The 22216-nt window shown below is 40.8% G+C and overlaps 1 protein-coding gene across 1 annotated transcript in view; it reads right to left on the bottom strand.

Annotated features, from left to right (window-relative positions):
- TOP1 (DNA topoisomerase I) overlaps nt 1-22006 on the bottom strand; it is a 115891-nt gene extending 93885 nt beyond the window's left edge. Inside the window, exons 1-2 of the mRNA XM_027867121.1 lie at nt 21671-22006; nt 21055-21079 (exon numbers count right to left, since the gene is read on the bottom strand). Coding sequence (XP_027722922.1) covers nt 21055-21079; nt 21671-21703 — 58 coding nt within the window. The 5' untranslated portion in view covers nt 21704-22006. The remainder of the gene's footprint in view (nt 1-21054; nt 21080-21670) is intronic.
- Between the last annotated feature and the right edge of the window lie 210 nt (nt 22007-22216).

The following is a 22216-nucleotide window of genomic DNA, read 5'->3' as shown; positions in this document are numbered from 1 at the left end:
TAATGGCAAGATCAGAGGTATGGCCATCTTTGTGTGTGGCTAAAGCAGGTTGGAGGAACAGGTCAGGGGAAGTGAGGAGGTTGAGGATTTGAGTTATTAAGGTGTTTGAGGGAGAATTAACACTTATTTTGAAGTTTCCTAGTTTAAAAGCAGGAGTTGGTAAGGAGAGAAAAACTGTAAAGCAGTTGCTGAACTCTTTGAGGAAGGGAGTGACCTGGCAACATGTAGACAACAACTACCAAGAATTTTGAGTGATAAATAGCATGAACCTGAAAGAAGTTACTGCATAATGGAGGCAGGGAAGGACTCTGGAAGTGGCAACTGAGAACAAATGATTATTCTAATTCCCTCACCTCAACCAGTGATCTCAGGGAAATAAATAAAGGTACAATCAGTACTCAGGGAGTCAGGGAGGCTGGGACATCAGAGGAAAGTCAGGTTTCAGTAACAGCTAGAAGATGGAAGGAGAAGGAAAGAAAAAGATTTGGGATGAAATGAAATTTGTTACCTATGGAACATGCATTCCAGAGTGCACAGTGGAAGGGGAGGGTAGTATGTGGTCAGGAGTTTGACGTAGAAGGATTGAGGGGGATGGGAATAAAGAATCAGGTGGTGAGATGAGGAATGGGGTTTAGATTATGACCTACAAGGGTTCAGATGTATAGAGTATGATCAGGTGTGAAAATGTTCATCAGTCAGTAGAAGGTACCACTTCTTTTCCCAAGGAAAGCTGGAGATAAGTATAGTGCAACGTGGAAGGCACAAGAGTCAGATGGTTGGCCCAATTTCACTACTCCTCTTCCCACCAAAGGCTAAAGATTGGGCAAGAAATGGCACTAGCAGGAGATGGAAGCCCCACTCTCTACAAATGTTACTCTTCCCTCAAGGGACAGGCAGAGCAGGAGATAGAATGCCTGAGGTCAAAGCAAAGGTTTCTCCTCTTTGTACCAGAAATTCTCTACATCGTGTCTGGGAGATTAGGCTGGCAGGAGGAGGAGGAAGTTGCCTTCTGCTGGCACAGATCCAAGTTGGCCCAGCTGGGTCCCTTGCTGCCTTCAGGGGACACACAAAGGCTGAAGGTTTGGCTCCTCTTCTCACCTGAGGCTGGAGATCAGGTGACATGCAGCAGAAAGTCAGACTATCTGGGCTGTCTTATGTTACAAAAAAAAAAAAAAATTACATACAAGAAGCAGAATAAAGCATAAAACAAGAGATAGGTCGTTCATGTAACATAGATGAAGGACAACAGACCACAACTTATATGCTCCATTGGTAATCATCTAAATGTTAAAACTTACACAAAGGTCTCCAGTTTCTTAGATTGGACCCGCTTGCTAAAGATCCATGGGAGGGCACCGGCAAAGATCTCAATGACAAGGTATGAATGGGTTGTGATCCACTCTTCTGAGAGAGTACCCACATCCATGAGAACAAATCTAAAGAATGCTCCATGTCTAAGCAGATGAATTAAATTGTCAAAATAACACAAAAGCTTGTCTACATGCTGTGGCCTTTAGCCTGTAATTCGGCATTCCCAACAGAACGGTTACAAAGCCTTAAGTTTCAATAAAATACCTCATCACATGGAGCAAATTAGAATCTTAAGCACTGGAAGGTTCTTTAAAGGTGATCTAATCTAATTCCCTACTGGTGGCAGAATCTCCTCTTATAATATATTTGACAATATCTGAATGTAAAGAAGAGTGTAAGTTCCTTAAAGGCACGGACTGATTAATTTTCACCATTATATCCTCAGCCCCTGGCACCGTGCCTAGCACATAGTAGGCACTAAAATGCTTACTGAATTGGGACAGTATCTTTCATTAGATAGCTCTGCTTTCTGAAGCCACACTTTGAAGTCCTTCACGTATACCAAATCATGGTGTTGGAAGGAAACCTACGGCTATGTAGTCCAACCTATGCCGGCAGCTTGAGTCCCCTCTTACAACAGTGACTTAAACTCTTGGGTCAAATTGCAGGCTTTACAAAAGCTACTGGTTTTGACTTCATGTACCATTCATAATCCTTTTCCTGTGGCTTTTAGTGCAGCAGATTAGAGAACAGACAAAATTTGGTTACACTTTAGAAGGAAACTTGGCTTTCAAAGAAATCTTTCCCAACACAAGGTTTGGGTTTAAGCCCTGCTGAAGACACCTGCAAAAAACCAAATACTGGAGTCAAGAACTAAACTTAAAAGCAAAACAAAATCCTTCATATTTGAAGGAGAAAAAGTGGGAATTTCTTCTTATAGTGAGCTGGAAAGTCCTTGAAAGTCCCCTATGTTTTAAGCCCTTCACTTGACAGAGATGGAAACAAGACCTGGAGGGGAACAGGAAGAGAATAACTTACTCAAGGGAGTTCCAATTTAGTAACAAAGCAGGACTAAAACCTAATTCTCCTGAATTCTACTCTACTCCAGCTCATGAACAGATCCCAAGGTCAATTCCACAACCATTTATTAATGGCCTATTAGATAAAGACAAATCTGAAATGTTTCATTTTGGGTTTCTGTTTATTTTTGGAGACTAGGTCTTCATAACTTACCCAGGTAGCCTGGTGGCTCCCAGATCCAAGGAGTGCACCACTGGTTTCAGACGTAGTACAAATGTCCTTTCAACTTAGCCCTACTATAGCTCAGAACTCCTGAGCTCAACTGATTCACCAGCCTCAGCCTGCCCAGTAGCAGGGATTACTGGTATGCCCCACCATGCCAAACAAAAAGCCCAGTAAATCTGAAATTTAAAAGATAATTACTTACATAGCAAGTTATTTTAAGAATAGCAATCGACCTCAACTTTGGGAATAGTTCATGTTTATATGGCTCTTTATAGATTACAAAATACTTTCTAACCAAACCTGAGAGACATCAATAATGCTGGTACTATCCACTTTACGGATGAAGAAACTTGAGGCTCTGAGAAGTCGCTGCTTGCCCAAGGTCACATGAGTGAGGTCTTAGAGTCAGGTCTTCTGACTCAAAAGTGTGGGGTCCTTTCTTCCATACCACATGAGATTGGCTTATTTTGTAGGGGCCATAAAGAAGCCAAGCTTCAGTACCTTTCTGTCTCCTTCTCTTTGCCCAGGGTAAACTAGTGCAAATTCAGTGAAGATATACTACCCTATGTAATTTATAGAAGAGTCACTTGGAGTTGACAGCAAGCCAAAATAAAAAAGTTTAAAATATGAGTTCAATGTTCAAAACCTTCATCCAAATCTGAGGATTTCCTTTAGTCTATTATCCGGTAGTAGTTAAGGAGGACAAAGCTCTATGAGGTGGGCACTTCCATTTCATGTATTTCCTTTCTGCAATGAATCATGCTTTCACAAGGACTTCTCCATCCTGCAAAATGTCCTTTCCCTGGAGGTTGAACTTAAAAAGAAAAGAGAACTTGTCTAACCTGAAAATGAGCCTTCTTAGGCAAGCAAAATTAGAGCAGGCCCATTCCTGCAGCTGTGAAAGTGAGTCCATTCACATATTTTCACAGACTTGTGCTAGTAATAGGAGAGCTGGAAACTTCCTGTTTGGACTTAATAGGAATCTACAGCTCATTATCATTTAGGCCTATTTCTCTAACTCGGTATAGTCTCTAAGCTTTAGGTTAGCATTTTTGTGTGGCCAGGAAAAGAAATTCAAAACATGACAAACTACTACAACGGGACCCTGCCATTAACCCTTGGTCCCACCTCAATAAGCTGCATATTAAGGCATTTTCTCCCCCATAATTTCATTATCAAAAGTTCTTTGAAAGCCTATCACAAAAAGGAGATGAATGCTTCAGACATAAAGGGACATGTATGTGTTTTTTTTTTGGGGGGGGGGGGCCAAAGCAGCAGCATATTGTCGGATTCTTCCCTAGAAATTTCACTATTTGACTTGTATGGGATTAGACATGTAACAAGAGCCGCTAACTCAACCTGTCTATAAGAACACAACATAAAAACCCTTTTAATGATTAAAATAGATTCTGTCTCCTGAAATTCTTTACCATCCCTGAGACAGAACAATGAGTAACTCAAACATTACATATTTAGAAACACTTAGTACAATAAAAAACCCAAGTAAAAGTCCAAGTGTTACAGAAATGTGTCCCCAACACAACTCTCATTCTTCTGGAAGAAACAATTCAAATCATTAGGCTGAACAGCTGCTGTAATCTCATGCAAATACGAAACCTGTCCAGAAATGACTAAATGAAAATTACCTCAATTAAAGAAGCCAACCCTCAGTGTGAAAGGGGGTAGGGTCAGGGGGAAGGAGGGCAAAATATTCCATTATGTTGTAAGACTCTTTAAAAGGTGAGGACTAAATAGAGGCAGCACGGTAAAGTGCAAGCTCTTGGTTTGGTCTCTAGTTAGAGGCCCTGGGTTCAAATCCCAGCTCTATGTTTAACAGCTGACATGTATTCAGCACTTTTAAGTTGTGACTCTTGTTAAGTCACTGCCTTTATTTGGGTTTTAGTTTCCTCACCTATAAAGTGAGGAGGTGGAGTATTAGATTAGAACAGACAAAGGTCCCTTTCTGGCTCATGAAATAGAGGAAAGAGAGCTGAATCTGGACATCTGCTTCTATCCAAATGTACCTATTTCAGACTGTAATAACGGTTCAAGGCAAGCCTTAGCTAATTATAAAAAGCCTTTCCTTTATTTTTCCAATAGATGGATATTTCATTCTCCAGTCTTTCCTTGGCTCTAGTATTAGGTTTTTGTGGTTGTTATTTTTATTCATTTTTTTGGTCTGGGCCTGTGATTAAGGAAGTCTCGGTAAGAAAACTTCTTCCACCTAAACAGATCTGAAACTTGTGATCTTAGAGTTGTCTGGGTCACTGAGAGGGTTAGTGACTTGTCCAGAGCCTCACAGCCATCATGTGTCAGAGGAAAAACATCTATCTACTACTCTAAGCCAAGCAGCCTATTAGGGATATCTGCATGAAAACGCTTGTTCAGTCCCCACCCCAAATCACCTAATCCTCAAGTGACCTCAGAATTAATTGGCCAGTTAAATGTGATTATTACAATGATTACAGTTCTAGGGAGGCACCGGGTCAAACAACAACACAGGCAGATAAACATCTAGGGTATTATTTATATAAATGTGCCTCTGAAGGAGAGAACTGGAAAACACTTCCACTTGAGTGCCAGGAGAAAAAAACACAAACCTTTGTAAAAGGCTCCTCTGAGTATCCCAAATATGATGTAGTTGTTGGCCTACTTCCTAAATCCTATAAGAGTTTAGCAACCTGGATTTAAAAAAACAAACAAACAAACAAAATCCCTTGATGTGATACCTCAACCAAAAGAAGAGAAGTTGCACAGCAACATGTGCATCACAGGACTTTTTTGCATGTATCTACCACAAGCTAATAGAACAGAGGGGGAAAAAAAACGTACAAGATACTTTAGAAATACTACATTTACATCAATTACTACAAGACAAATATTGTACCAGGTTCTAAAGGTAAGAGACTGGCCCCACCCAAAAGCTTCTTTCCTGGAGGGAAAGATGGCCCAAGAAGAATATGGCTGCGTGTCTTGTAAACAGTAGAAAGTACTTAACAAGCGCTCATTGAATTAAAAGGGCCAAACAAGTAAAAGATTAGTTTTGGAGGACAGACCAACTAAGGGATGGAATAGATGAGAACAATGGTGGGACATGAGCATATCTTAATGATGAGTAGGACTGTGATTGGCAAAGAGAAAGACATTTCAGGTAAGAACAGTAAGAGAATCAAATATGCAGGTGCATTACACCAACACAGCTGGAACCAGAGGGTTTCTGTTGAGTAGCAGGAGGAGATAAGGTGGGGAGGAGAATCATAAAATGTCAGCATGCCAAGGTCAGTAATGATTTCCTAGATTGGTAAATCTAGTGGACTTTTCCCTTTCTGTCCTTAGCTTCCTCTCTGATTTCTTTCTTCCTAGACTTCTGACGTGGATCACCCTGTTTCTTGGCTAAGTAAATCCTTTTGGGTCTCCTCCTCATTGACCACTATTCTAATATTTTTGCTGGCTCTTCATCTTTTTCCTGTACCTTAAATGTGAGTACTCTCCCAGGGTTATCTCATTGGCTAGTGTTTCTTTTCACTCTCTTCTTTGGTGATCTCATAGCTTTAATTATCACCCATTATGCAGATGGCTCCCAAATCTCTTATCTCCACACTCTATTTCTGCCTGGAGTCCTAGTCACAGATTCCCAACTATCTGCTGACTACCAATGAAATGTCCAGCTGGTACCTTGAATTAAATACATTCAAAACTGAATTCATCTTGCTCTCTCCCCAAATCCTATCGTCCTGTATAACTGGAGATAAGGGTCGTCAGGTCATTTGTATATACAGCACCTTGCACATGGTAGGCAACTTGAATAAACATGGGAAAGGATCTTAGATCCAGTCCATCACTCTCATTTTACATATTACTGTAGAGTCAAAAACTTGTTTTAGTTCAGGTTTTTTTTTTAAAGAAGTAGTAAAAAGGACACAAATTGAGAGACAAAGTTAGAAAGTAAACCTGAAATACTTGTCTAGAATTCATCTTGCTCTCTCCCCAAATGCTGTCAATTCAAGTCAAACATTTTATTAAGCACTTACCAGAAGTCAAGGTATTATGTGATGCACTAGAGATACAACAATGAAAATAATGTTCCCTGCCTTCTAGAGGGATATGACAGTATATAACCTTCTATAGCACTTTAAGGTTAACTTTACAAGTTTTTCCTCAACCATGTGAAGTAGAGTAGAAAAAGAGAACATACTGTTCCCATCGCATAGATAAGGAACCTGAGGGTCTAAGAGATCAAATGACTGGCCTACAGCCACATCTTATCAGATCTAGAATTCAAACACAGGCCTCCGAAGTCCATTACAGTGGTCTTTCCACAATCCTATACTGAGTGAAAATGTGAAAACAGCAAAGAAGATATCCAGACAAGTTCTAAGAAAGTTCAAGGAAAGACAATCTAATTTGCAAAGGAAGGAATTCAGGGAAGGCTTCATAGGAGTAGCAGCAAGCTGGGTCTTGAAAAGAATTTCAGTAGACAAAGATAAGGAAGGGAAAGTGTTGCAGTCCTATATGACTAAGAAAGCAGAAGGTAGGATTTGATCATGGAATAATTAATAGTACAGTTTGGCCAGAATAAAGAATGCATGAAGGGGAATGATGTGAAATAATGCTAGAAAGGTCACTCAGATGCAATCTAGACTCAGACTGCAAAAAGTATTTAAAGATTTACAATTTATCCTATATGAAACAAGCCACCAGTGAAGGCTTTTTAGCAAGGAAGTGACAATCAAGCCTGTGCATTACCAAGATCAATTGGACAGCTGTGGGAAGGATGGATTGGTGGAGATGGGAAATACTAGAAGTAGGGTGACCAATTAGTTAATTATAATACTACAGGCATGAGGTGATTAGGGTTTAATATAGACTACAGCAAGTCAGATGCAAGATTACAGAAACAGAACTGGATATGGAGGGAGGGTGACGCGAAGGAAGATAACTTTCCAACCTGGGATACTTGAAGGATGCTAGATTACAAACCCAAACATCGTTAAACTAGACCTTCAGCTTTACCCAGAGAAAACTTCAAGCAATTTAAGAGTCAGGACCTCTCTGAACAAGAATGGTGTCTCTAATATCCAGTTCCCTCTATCCCCCAGTATCCCAGATTAAGAGATCTCTACTTGTTTAGAGAATTTCTACTGCAAGAGACCTAATGTTTTTCCCTTTAACATAATATAGTGGGAAGGACTGCTAAACTTGAGTCAGATTTGGGTTTGAATCCTGGTTCTGACACAAAAGGTATGTGACCACGGGCAAGTCTCTTCATTTCTCGGCATGTTTGTTTCTGTAAAATGGGGATAACATTTTTACTACTACCCAACTCACAGGTCTGTTATGAGGAAAGTATTATGGAAATGGAAGAAATTATTCACTCCAAAGGGATTTGGGTAACTATGCAAAAAAAATTAAAAACAAATATGAGACACACAGGCTAGCCTGCCCAATTCCTGTTTGTACCTGGCCTGTAACCACTCAACAAAGATCTGTACTTTTATACAGCCCAGAAGAAATCAAACTTTTTTTTTTTTACTGAGCTTTTCAAACTCAGTAAATAGCTGGTTGCCCCAAGGCAAATCTACACAGTTTAGTGACTGCAAAGGTGAGCCAATCTTCTTCTTCTGGCTAGTTTCATTAAAAGCAGCAGCAATTTCAGAGTTTGACCAGAACAAGTTTTCAAACCAGGCTTCTGAAAAAGTCCTGCCAAAGTTTCTCAGTTGAACTTAGCAAACGTCACCAATGCTGTGTGGCTACTCCTATAAAAAGCCTTGTCTAAGAAGAAATAGGATGTGACTAGCTCAATTCTTGAAGCATTAGGAAAATCAAATCAACAAAAATCCCAAACCCTATACCACTTAGTACTTTGATCTACATAGGTCCATCTAACTAATCCTTCAGATCCCCGTGGGCCAAGAAGGGTTAACCTTTAAATATTCAAACTTTTAAGTTATGATTCTACACTGCTGTTCCCCAATGCTTTCAAGTGGTGATTCTAATCTTAATTTTTATAGTCTCTGTGGCTAAACCTGTCAACACAGTAGAATGCTATTTTTACTGTAACCCATTCTTGATTTCAGACACTTCAGTCTGGGAATTTAGCACTTTCTTCCTAATAAAGGGATATCTGGTTCCGAAGCTCTCTGTAAACAGTAGGTACTCCTGGTCAGGCTGCTAAAACTTAAGGGGGAACTGACTCAAGTCCCGCCTAAGTCCCAGGATGCCTGTCCTTTATGTGCAAAGATGATAGAAAACCTAGCACTTGCAACTTGGGAAAGTTTAGCTGATGCTAGGCAGTAGAACACTTCCCCCTCACTCTCTTTCCTTTAGTCTTCCCACTCCTCTGAATATACCAATTTGTATGAAGTAAGGATGGGAGATTCACAAGAAAACACTCTATAAGAAGGCACCTGGGCATCCTAGCAAAGAATTAATTGTTTTCTACTCTAATAGATCACATAGTATACAGTTCAGACTGCTCATCAGAAGAAACTTTTGTAGTAATAAGAAAAAGAGACTTTAAAAAATCCTACAGAGGCTGGAGAAGCCTTTCTTCTCTTGAAAAATGTTCTCTTCAACACTGTTAGCCCTAAACTGAAACTGCTAGAAAGTACCTCCCACCAAAGAACCCACTCTCTATTAGCACAGCAGCTAGGGCAACCAGAATGAAAGGCCAATTTAAACACACACATAGTACCCTAAAATAAATGTCAACTCCCGGCTTATTATTGGTATACTACAGTTGACGAAATGCAAAAACACTGTAGCCTCTGTTAATCCTAAAACCATGAAAACCTGCTAATGGAGGAAGTTACTCTGAAAAGGCAACTTGTTTTTTTCTACTTAAATAGAAATATCAATTTAAGCTTTCCAAATAGATTGCTAAGTCTCCTACACTAATCCATTACACTCTAAAATGAAAAGAAGCAGTTATTTACCGGAAAGATGACAAAAATAAATTACATTTGGTTTATGGAAGTCAGTTATACAAATTTCAACCTTGTAAAAGACTTTGATAGCTTTGCAGGCCCAGACCTCAACTTTTCTCAGTGGTCACCTCAAATATGTAAGCAAGTATCACTTTAAAGGTGTCAAACAGTTTAAAATTAAGAGGGCTCTAACAACTCTTTTACAACTCTAGTTTAATTCTATTTGAAAAGGGTTTTTGAGGAAGAGTTATAAAGGACAAGGTCTTAATGTCTCAGCAACTGAAAAATGGCATAAGACAAGACAAAACTGAGGTGTTTTCAATCAAATAGCAGTCTTGACTCAGTATTTACAGCAGCAGCACCAAATTAGAATATAAAGCAGGGCCACTCTCCAATATATAAGGATCCCTGAAGGCTGCACATTGACTCAGAAAACCACATGATGGCATTATCTATGTTTCTTGTATTGTTAAACTTTATTTTGTTAAATATTTCCCAATCACATTTTAATCTAGTTTGTCAGGCAGCATTCAGGAGTGTTGTGGACCGCTGCTGTTTGACACTTCTGGTTTACAGCACAGTAAGGATATTATATTTGAGGAAGGTTCTTAAATATGTCAGATTAGTCTCCAAACCCTAATTTTGCCACAGATTTCCCCTTGAGAGTATCTCTTAATGCTGTTTCTGGTCCTTGAGATTTTCCATTTTAAGTTAAGTGCTGCTTTGTAAGCTCTATTTCCACGGTAAAAGTTATCTCTAATTCTGTGTCAATTTCTAAATCTGTTAGTCATATTTAAAATTGATAACCTTTTTCATCAATTACTTTGTAAGAGACCATAGGCTCAGTTCAATCTTGATCAAAGGAGGGAATAAGGCTTTCAAAGATACATAGCCTAGGTTATTCTGGGCTCTCTTTAAGCAGAACTTCCTGAAAAACTTAAATTCAAGTCCATTAGCTGTTAAGGGGCAGCTAGAATTTTGAACGATTAGTGAAACTTTGGCTGAACATAAAGATAATTAAGACAGTGACTTCCCTCAATGGTGAAAATCATATGGAGCTATTCTTCTATATCCATCTAAGCTCTCACTTCAAATCTGTTTTAAGCGTCTGACATTTGGGTGTTAAAAATTAATTGGCAAGAAGTTAGTAGTTGGGCCATCAAAAAATTATTTGCATTAAGATTTGAACATATAAATAAGAGAGTTAATTTTCAGTGTGCTCAACACAGTAGGCTCTCAGCCTATTAGTTAAGAATTTTATAAGGTCTTTCCATATATAGCCTCTGCTGTTAAAAAGAAACCTTTAGAGAGTTTCATGGTAAAAACAAGTCTCCTTCACACCACAAATAATGAGAACTTGGCATTTCGTTTATAAGATATCTGTAACCCAAAGCTCTAGCCGGCTTAGCAGAAAATCCATAGAGTTCTATTAAAAACCTGTAAATTAGCTGTAAAAGAGACTTCCCTAACTCTGTTCCAAATGGACAACTTTGCTTCAAGAGAGGGTAACTGACACCCCCTTTACCAAAAGCACCCAGCCTTCTTAACCTTCAGGACTCCCACAGCAGTTATGCCTGCCTGTCAAAGCTGTGGGTGGTAGTGGATTTTGTCATTCTGGAGACAGGAGCAAGTTTCTGGGGTTTTCTGGCCACCTGTGAGGGTCTACTCCAACAACCAAATGATCTCTAAAGCAGCAACTAATGATTGATTGTCAATAGCAAAACAAACAAACAAACAAAAAAAACCCAATAACCTTTGACTGGAAATTAACTACACAGATGAAAAATGAGAACACAGCAGAAAATAATAAATCTGAAATCAAAATGCAAATATAACTTCAAGTTTCAGGTGGGATTTTATTTATCTCTCATAAGATTATGGAAAGAACCTGTAATTGATTTAGCCTGGGAATTCCCTGCTCCAGGATCTTTATCCTTGGATAAAATCTAAATTCCAAATTGCTTAGTGCCAAAGGCTGATCTAAATTCAGTCTTCCTTACTCCAAGTCCAGCACTCTGTCTCCATGGCATATTGCCTCCAGTATGGAACTAAGTTAACAATTTTGTAAATGAACTGAACCCAACAGCACCTGTAATATTATTTTAAGTAACTCCCCTTTTTACCAAACAGTCATATAGTTCTCTCACCTTCCTCATTTTTTACCTATCTCCTTAGCAACAAGTTAGGGCAACTTATCTACCATTGGGTAGTCTCATGAAGTGACTCTTCAGTAGCCCTCAAAAGCTGCCTCTATGAGAGAGTATCTTAGAGATTCCCCTTATCCAATTTTATTCTCTTTCTATAAAAAAGAAAACTGAAGCCCAGAGAGATAAAGTGACCCAAGTCATTCAGGTTCAGGGGCAACACCCCTCTGGGTGGTAAACTGTGCTAGGATTCCTGGCTTTCTAACTCCAAATACAGTACTTCCAACTATACCAGGAGTTGGTTTTCTGTGCACTAAAGACACAATCCTACTTGAACTGAACAACAGTAGCTCACCTTTGTGTATGGTGCTTTGGAGTTCACAAAGTGCTTTATTCCTAATTAAGCTGTGGGGTGGGTAGTGTGAATATTATTTCCATTTTACAAAAGGAATTTCCATTTACAAAATTTCCATTTACAAAAAGGAGGGAATGGTCTCCCAAGGTCACCAGGCCAATAAAGCAGTAGTGCCAGGATTTTAATGAAGGTTTCTGAAGGCATGTTTTGTGCTCCGTCACACCACTGGGCATCTTTTATTACAACAAAAATTCACACACATGTAGAAAGACAGGAAAATGAGGTTCACATTCTACTTTTCTACCTAACTATTTCACAAGAGCGTCATCTCAGGGAGGAAGTATGGGAAGAGCATTGATTCTAGAGTCTAAGAACATGGCTTCACATTCTACCTCTCACACTACCTGGATGATCTTGGGCAAGTCATTCAACTGGCCTGGGCTTTGGTTCCCTCACTTGTAAAATGAAGGCTTGGACCAGAAAGCCTCTGAGGACACTTCTAACTCAAGAGCGAAGATCCTACAACCTTTAGATGTTAAGACCAATAAAGAATAGTATTACAGTCAGTCACTAATTTAAGTGACAGAGCTAGAATAACTTCTACTAAGATCTGAGGCATAAGGTAGCAGGTGCATGGAAGATCAATGAAAGAGTGAGGGTCAATCAAGCTTCAGTTTCAAAAATGAGCCTAATAACGATAGTCCCATAGTTCCTGAGGCAGAGATAGCTGAGAAAGGAGGCCACTGCCTCCAGATGAGAAACTGGTTCCTATAACTGAGTTTTTTGTTATTTCAAATTCTTTCACTACTATCTCTAAACACTTCACTTTTGCACTGTCATTCTCCAAAGGTCAAGCAAGGTTGGGAAGAGTATGTGTAGAGCTTAAGTCACTTGAGGTGTTTAGGACCTTGCTCCAAGAAATTGCTCTCCAAATGTGATCTATGTACCCCAAATACTTCAGGTGTATCAACAGATGAGCCAAGAATGGCATGGTATGCCTAGATGAGGTAATTATTAGTCAACACAGGAGCTGAGAGAGTAAGGACACTATTTCTTCTGGCATATTCCTGATGAAAACACTAATTCCAAATGAACTGAAGGTTGGCTGAGAAGTCTCTGACCTAAAGACAGCCTGAAGGAAGAAGAAGTACCATGAAGTTTTGCTGAAGGAAATATTATAGACCATGGAATATTAAAAGCTGTAATGGACCTTAGATCATTTAGTCCAGTCTCTAAATTGTACAGAAGAACAAACTGAAACCCTAGGAATGAACTCAAGGACATAGAGCTAGTTAGTAGTTGAGAAAAAACTAAAATCTAGTTTTCCTGACCCCAAAGCTAGTGTTCTTTCTATTGCACAACTGCTGTGACACACGAATCTTTCTCTCCGACACATACCAGTGTGCAATGCCTCTTAATCTACCTCCACCCCGAAAACTCCTCCTAGTTCCCTTTCCCTTTGTATTGTGAAGTGTCACAGCTCAAGAAGCTCAGAGTAAAGCAAGCTGGAGGTGTCTGTTTCCCCATGAAACTTAGGAGACATAATTGGTCTGAATCAAAGCACTACTCCAACCAAAAAAACCATTGCTTTACAGTGAACTGGGGTTTTGATTTGGTCTAAGACCTACTCTTCCTAATATTAATGTCTTGTCATGTGGGTACAAAATGCTCAAATGACATTTGTAGCCAAGATGTTTATAATAAATAACAGCACTAACATTTCACCTTTCCCCTATCCCATTATTGGCAAAGTATAGTTTGGAATATATTTGGACTCTAATACAGTAAAATCTGAAAAAGCACTTAAGAATTCTAGTTCTGTACTCAATTGCTTCCCTAGTTCACCGGGAGCTGGTCCACAGTTACTGGGTCATCCATCATCTGGGGGGGGGGGGGGGTTAAGACAGAAATAAGAATGTCTATGTTATGAAAAAGTACATATCTAGGAATTTAGTCTACATAGCCACAGACAAAGATTTCCTCATGAGGTGTGGAAAATATCACACCATAGTATTTTTAGACTAGTTCTATGTCAGAGAACCAAAAATGAGAATTCCTATCTCCACTAACTCTGATCAATCAGACACTCTTTAGTATCTAGGTATTCCTCTAGAATGTTCATGAATTAATTTTCTTTCTTTACCAAACAGGACATACCATAAATAACTTCAGGAGCTCAGAAAGAAATTACTAACCTAGTGGAATCACCCTCACACTAATTTGGGTTTGGTACCAGAATGAAACTTCTTTTCAACAAAGGAAGGGAATTTTCAAAGTTGCAAACTATTTTGAATAGTTCTACATAAGAACCAAGTGACAACTATTAATACATACATAAAAAAGTGTTGGACAGATCGATGATAAGCTCTTTATGGCGACAACATGAAAAGAGGAATCTATTAAAAAAAATTTAGGAACCAAAGATGGAAACCCAAGCCAGAAACACAGTCTTTTATCTTTAAATAAAGAAACTAGAGGGGAAAACTTAAACCTCTTCACTTAAAAACTAAAAGCACAAAACATTAATGACAATCCTAAATGTCACAGCCATTTGGATGACATCTCTTTCACCCTTTGATAGGGTAATTCAGCCTGACAACCTTCATCTGATCTACTTACTCAATACACCTCAGCTATACTATTACTTGCTCCTCCTTTAGCTTTATTCCTGAGTGTCTGAAAACTACTCTGATAAAGCAGACCTTGATTAATGTTTTCTTTTCTATCTTTCACAAATATACAAATGAAAAGCAGTTCAAAATGGACATATTTGCAAAGATGAGCAATCTCTACCCAGAAAAGAGTCACAACTACAGTAACATAGCAGCTAAATGGTAAGAGAGCCAAAAGCTTTTCCCCCTTAATGAAATCCCCCGTCCCATTTAATTCCATTTTTCACTTGCTGGTCTATCAGTACAGAACACTCTTCTCCTTCCTTCCTTCCTTGTCCCTCCAAATACCAAAAGGGGGTGGGTACAATGCTGCCACCTGTGCTATTTATTTAGGACCAATGAAATTTAGATTTCATTCTACTGTCACTTGTCACCCCATATCTGAGACCCAGGTTGGAAAATGTGTCAAAGATAGCCTATTAAATAAAGGTGACTGGTTTTGCAAAGAACCAAAATGTGGAGAAGTATTTGTTCACAAGTTACCAGTGACACCTTATATACACTGTTGGCACAGTAGGAAAATACGCAAGACTTGGAGGTAGAAGACCAATCTGTGCTTCAAAGGTTTCTCTGCCACTTCCTATCTGTGTGACTACTTTAGGCAAGTTACTTAACCTCTAACCTCTCTAGAACTCAGTTTCCACATCTGTAAAATGCTGATTTCATGTTGGACTTCACCACCCCTGAGATCCCTCACAGCTCTAAATCTAAGATGCTAAGATTTCAAACAGATTCCTAACATTTACTTGATTCAGGCTTCTCCCCTCTCAATTTTGTCAGATTCTAAGTAAAAAGTCCTAGAAATGGGTACTGTGAAACCTACTAGCAAAATCGTTATCTTTTGCCCTTTCCTAGACCATCCTGTGATGGATGTGCCAATGAGTGACTATATAGCTAAGAGACTGCTAGAAATACACAGAATTGGAACAAAAAGCTAAACACAACTGATTATTTGGAACCTAAATACAGAGTTTACTGGGATGTCACTGGTCTTTTGAATGACTCATCACCAAGCCCCTCAGATACCCAGATTTCCCCTCCTAAATCTTACATTTCCATTGGCTTATTTAAATTGGAAGCAAAATTAACAGTAAGTTAAGGGAAGGCTCTTGGGAAGGGTGTTATATATATGCAGAGAAAACTGAGTGATGTAAAGCAAGAAAATCACTAAAAACTTATTTTCAAAAAGAAACTAAGCTCTTCAAATAAACTTAGAACTTTATTGTTGTCATTAAAGCTCCACATGTGAAAGATGCAGTCCTTCATAAAAATCAAAAAAGTCTGGGGACAAAAAGATTCATTTTCCCTTTTGCATTTAGAATAATAAATCCCTTTATATCTGTATAGCACCTTTCAAAGCACTGTATATCTATTATCTCACTTAACCAACAACAACCCTGTAAGGAAGGTAAGGAGGCCAGAGCAGGTAACGATTCAGAGAGATTATTTTCTGAGGTCATGCATCTATAAGCCTCCTGACCCAGGCTCTTTCCTCTCAAACAAACTGTTAAACAGAGCCCAAACTATACACACATGTGTACACACACGCGCACACACACACACGCAAAATATCAAGCCTCTTACGAGTTCAATTAATCTCCCTGAATTTAACATGTACAACCACATTATTATCTGAAGAATCCAAAAAGCAAACGGTGTCACACAATTGTCTGAAATCACTCCCCAAACTTGAAAACAAGCACCTCTGGCACAGAACACACATCTGTTAATAAATCATGTATGCTACCATAAAGATCATCTGACATAAGCCATAAGACCATAATTACACGGATTGTAAGGTGGTCAGGGCATCCAACTAACACCAGGTTTCGCCAAACAAAATTCTATCAAGTTAAGAATAATATCCCAAGAGTAGAGAGGACCTCAGCTTTAGATGACCAGCTTTTGGATGGGCAGGTCAAGAGTCCTTGACCCTTCTCTGGAAGGGCACTAAATCAATATGACCTGAAGCAAATAAATGGATCTTTTGACTCAAGTCTTCACAATTCTACTTCAACAGTGGAAATTATCCTATTAAGGCAGCTATATAAATAGCTACTTGCCCAGTTTAATCACGATTATTTCAGGAAAATACAATGTGCTGTCTCACTTATTTTACTGCTATACACTATGTCAGGGAATAGAATACAAGTAAAATTCTGTGGCCTAGAAAATGTTTTCTAAGTTGAATTAGCTAAAAACAAATTTAAAAAGCCATCTGATTTTAGATAAAGCCAAATCTAAGTTATTCAAAGGACCAAGTGAACAGGCCCCTAAATGCTGCCTTCATACTGGCTATTCTATTGTTTGGTAGCTTGTCTGATGTAGGGAAAAATCAAACCCAAATGTAACCTGGGTCTGTGTGTTAGAATGAAATTTTCTATTATCTACGCTGTCTCTCTTTCCCCCAGACACTCAAAAGTTGGCTAAGCTCAGAAATGTACCTGCACTAGCCCAACAGCAACTATACTAGTTTTCCCCTTTTAAGAAAACCCAGTTTTTTAAATCTCCTGGATTTTCTTGAGGTAGTATGACATAGTAGATAAAGCACTGGCCCAGCCCAGAGTTCGAATTAGACTGACGTCTATCCAGCCATATGTCCATGTGCGAGGCACTAAATCTCTCTGATTTCGAGTTTCCTCATATGGAAAAAGAGGCTAATAATAGCACCTACCTCAAAGGGACTATTGTATGAGTCAAATAAGACAACCTACATAAAGTACTTTACATACACCTTACAATGATATCTGAATGTCAGCAGTTATTATTTATTGCTATATTATTATCAAATGCAAGACAGGTCTAAATTTGTGAGACCTGATAGACTGGAGATTCGGAAAAAGTATCTTTAAAGAAGAGCGTGCAAACCCCCAGCAACTTCCTAATACCTAAAGGACCAGCAGAATTCTTGTGCCAGTAGAAATGGAAATGACAGTTACCTGATACCTAATAGCGGTTCTCAAACTTCTTACTCTCAGGACCTCTCTTTAGAGAGCTTTTGTTTATGTGAGCTATATCTATCAATATTTACCATACTTAAAGTTAAAACATTTTAGCATTATTATGAAAATAGTTTTGACCTCATGGACTCCTTGAGAAGGTCTCAGGGATCACTGAGGGTCCCCAGAACACACTAGGAACTACTGCCTAAGGAAATGCAAAAGCCTGGTCCCACCATTCCTCACCTTAAAAACATAGTCAAGGAATTTAGAAACAAGGGGGAAAATGAACTCACAGAGCAGAAGGCTGCACTAGGCAGCCTGTCTCTGCCATTAGCACAGAAATAAAAGTAACTATTAGCATCAAGTACAATTTGTACTTAATTCTTCCATCCAAATCTAATCCATTAAGCTACCTGGGATCAACACCACAGGATGTCAAATCATGAACAAATAGCATTACCTACAATAAATATGATGTCAAAATATTTTACTTTGCTATATGACAGTGTATCTAAATATCAGTGATCAGCTGGGGGGTGGAGCCCCGTGACAGCTGTAGATTCCCTGAAGCAATATAAGATCATTAGTGGCCTGAAACTATTCAGCTCAACATGCCCTTCACACCATTTTGACAAAATAATACAATCACCAATATGTGGATACTTCCCTAGCACTTATGAAGTTTTTGCAGGTAGGAAAGAGTGAGAGAAAGATGTTCTAATACCTTAAACACCTGAAGTCTTATTTCTCAGTAAACTTCTTAAAAGAATAATAATGCTTTTCAGAGATAACACATTCTTCTCAGGAGCCAAAAATAGGCCAGAGAATAAAATATGTGAGTTCCAAACTCAACAGGAACCACTACAATAGACCTAAAGTACAAGTAGGTTAGGGAGGGATGGAATCCATTTTTATACCTGCTAGGGGTGAGGGGGAAGAAAGGGAGTGATCCAAGTTATATGTATAAACTTGCACTGTTTAATTTGTAAATAGGGCTAAGTCCACTCCTAATAAAGATCAACTTAAACAAACTTGTCTAATTCAAAGACCAGGATTAAGACAAATGCATTCATGTAATTGGACTTTGATGTTTCCCTTAGAAAAACAAAACAGTACAGAACCCTCTCAGGTGGTCAGATAATTCCTAGCTATCTAGGCAGCACTTGAGAATGCTAGAAGGAGGTTGCTAACACTACCATCCTTCCTTTGGCCTACGCTGGTAAAGAAAACATATCCTGAGTTGAAAGCTTGGAGTTTGGGAACCAAAACCAAAAAGAATCCTTTGGTAAAGAAGCAGACACCAGAAAACATATAAAATAGTGAAGCCACCAAGTCTTCCCCTGCAACCTTTTCTAAACCTCAAGCATTCATATCACTCTTGATACAGAAACTATATATGTCCTCTTCCTTAACAAAAACTGTTTGCACTGAGATAGAGCTTGGCCTTTGCAATCATAGTAGCAAAGACTGTATGCAGACTTGAATTAGAAATTGCTAGGACTACAATCAGCATACCCAGCCCACAATTTACCTGAGAAAAACAGACTATTTCCCATGTGCAGTCCAGGTATAATCTTCGGAGCTACTTAAATATCGGTGGGAGAAGGAGTCTTAAACCATTTCTGAAAACCGTGTTCTAAATACTAGACACATGCTTACTCACCCCCAGCTTCTCAGTCCCAGGATTTTTTTCCACACTAGAAGAACCTCAAGGATTCCAAAAGAGGAGAAAGAGTAGAATTTCCATAAGTGCTGTTCCCATCCAGATTTCTCTATTATCACCCCCCCCCCAAAAAAAAGACAACTTAAAATTTTGCTTTGGGTTATTGTTTTCTGGGAAGCTAGTCTCCCTTTTCAGACTGCTTTTCTCTCTAGCTCTTAAAGGTCTGGCTTAAATGTATAGTAAAGAAATTCTTAGTTCTCTTATAATTCTCTCCCAGTAGGGAACAGTTTTCTACTCAATGCCCCATTTCACTGCTGCACAAGACTGTTTCAAACTAAGCAGGCCAACATGATGGACTGCTTATTACAAGATCCAAAAACTCAGCAGAAGCCTCTTACCATTGAAGTGGCTAAACCCAGGCTAAATTGAGCAGGATTTTGTACTTATTGAAGATATGTACAAGGCCAAGGCTAATCAGTGGAAACTGACAAAATGCTATATAGTGCACATCTTTCTCCATTTAACTTTCTTCTTTATAAAAGTGTGCAAGAATAAACCATTCTTTTATTGGGAAGGAAAAATTCCCTCTTATGTGGAACTGGCAGAAGGAATAAACTCATGCATTAACTTTTCAGAAAAGGAAAGCAACTAACATAAAGAGAAATCAAGATACCCCTCAGCTCCTAAAAGTCTGTGGTTGTTGTGCAGTCTCAAAGAAAAAGAAATGGATATATAGGCCTACATATGCTTAGGGCTGATGCAAAAGTATTTGCCACATCTGACTACAGAGAATCAAAATCTTCTTTCTCCCTCTCACACAATTCCAAAGACAGGTCCTGGAGAACCTCTCATCATTTTGAGGCTGGACTTTAAAATACTTTTCAAAGCATCTCTTTCTAGGTGCCCTAATCCATTGAGACAAGCTCTACCCACACGTGCTAATTGTCTATGAGTAGTTACTAGAATAAAACAATTTCTAAGCTTACTTATCTCAATTCCCAGGGCAAGCAACTTACAAACTTTTTGGAAGGGGGCTAATATTGTTAGAGCACGTTTTCTTTCTCTTCTTTGTTCAGAGGTCTCAAAAAATGATGCTCCACAGATGATATATTTAGTTTTAGATTTATTATCACAATCTCTACACAAGGTAAAAAGGTAATGAAGATCTTATAGAAAAGACAAAGCAACAGTTGCAAAACTGACCTTTCATTTTAGAGGAATGGAAACAAACCAGATGCAGAAGGAGAATGAAAAAAAAAATCTAAGCTTCTTAAAAAAGGAAAGAAAGGAAGAAAAAATAATCAAACTCTCCCCTCTCTCTCTCCTTTCTAGTAAGGACGGTGATTTATAGGGCTTTTCTCTGCAGAAAGCTCCTCCTGGGCAGCTCTAGGAAGGAGCCGAGGGAGGGAGAGAAAGAGACACAGACACAGAAAGAAGAGGAGAGAGAAAAAGAAAATGGCGCAGAGACTAAGTCCTGACTGTCGACAAGGCGACTTTCCAGGGGGGAATCCGGGCCCTGAAAGGCTCCCAGGCGCCGGCTCGGCGGGGATCGGGGGCCTCGGCGGCCCCGTCTAGGGCGGGCCGGGGTCCCCGGGGGGCCAGCAGCCCCGCAAAGGGGCGGTCGGGGCGGCTCGATGGGAACAATGGGGCCGGTGAGCGAGGAGCCGGGACTTAGTCTCTGGGACGCCATGTCTGTCCTTTCCCATCCGCAGCCGGGGAGAGCCGGGCGGCGCGGGCGGGCCTCTCCCCACCCCCCGGGGCAGGGGGCCCGGCTCGGGCCCGGGGCGCACACTCACCATTCACTCGGAAATCCGCATCGATCTGTGGGGAGGGAAAGGAGAGGAAATCAAGCCACCAATAAATAAGACACACGGGGTCGGGGTGGGGGTGGGGGGGAGTAGGGAGAGGAGACTCCGGCGGGAGGGGTGCACAAGGGGCTATGACCCCCTCCGCTCATGGGGGGAAGCAGAAAGCCGGGCAGGGTGGGGAGGGGGCTCGCCCTTTCAAACTTTAACTTCCCGGCATTTCCAGCCCGCCGCCTCCAGGGCGCTCACCCTACTGCTCCTGCCAGCGCGGATCCCCCAAAGCAAGAACCCCCTTCCCCCGAACATGCACTGCCCAGACCCTCCACGTCTCGGAGTGGAGAGGGGCGAGAACCTGTCATCTTCCCCGGCTGCCAAACGTCAAAGATGGTAAGGGAGGACAAGCCGAGGGAGCGTCCGGGAAGGCAGGCCCGGCTCTGGGGGAAGGGAGAAGTGGGAAGCCGGCTCTAAGAGGAGCCCGGCCCGGGTGCGCCAGGAAGCCGGACCCCGTGGCGGGGGCGGAGGAGCCGGGGGCAGCCCAGCCCGGGGAGACTCCGGGAGTCGGGGGGCAGCCGGGCCCGGGGATCGGGGCATCCGAGGGCCGGCTTACCTGGGAGTCGTTGTGCAGTTGATCCCCGCTCATGTCGGACGTAGCCGCGGCACCGGCGGGAGTGGGAAGGGGGCGGGAGAGAGGAGGCACAGACCGCTCGGACCCCGGCCCTGGGTAAAGAGATCAGGCCCCGGAGCAAAGGCGGCGGCGGCGGGCGACTGAGGCCGAGAAATCAGCGACAGCAGCGGGAATGGCGGCGTCGGCGGCAGCAGCAGCGGTGGCAGCGGCAGCGGCAGACACTGGGGAGGGAATGAAGCTCCGAGGAGTTGTGTAACAGACTAAGTTCGCATTTCTTCCCACTGCGCCTGCGCGGCCGCTTTTAAACAGGACCCGGCGGGGGGGGGGGCGAAACAGGAAGGGAGGAGGGAGCACGGTAGGAGGGAGGAAGAAGTAGAAAACCAGCAGCCTTTAGGGAAACAGGCTTGGCTCTGAGAGAACCCGCCTCTCGCTACTCAAATGGCTGGCTCTGATTTGCATCTCAAACCACGCCCCACGTCGAGACAACCCCAACCACTCCACCCAGCGCGGGGCTCATTTGCATAAGGA

The sequence above is a fragment of the Vombatus ursinus genome, unplaced genomic scaffold (assembly GCF_900497805.2).
Source record: "Vombatus ursinus unplaced genomic scaffold, bare-nosed wombat genome assembly UNPS02014785.1, whole genome shotgun sequence".
Taxonomy (NCBI): domain Eukaryota; kingdom Metazoa; phylum Chordata; class Mammalia; order Diprotodontia; family Vombatidae; genus Vombatus; species Vombatus ursinus.
The sequence above is the reverse complement of the archived record's forward strand: the minus strand, read 5'-3'. Positions and strand labels throughout refer to the sequence as shown.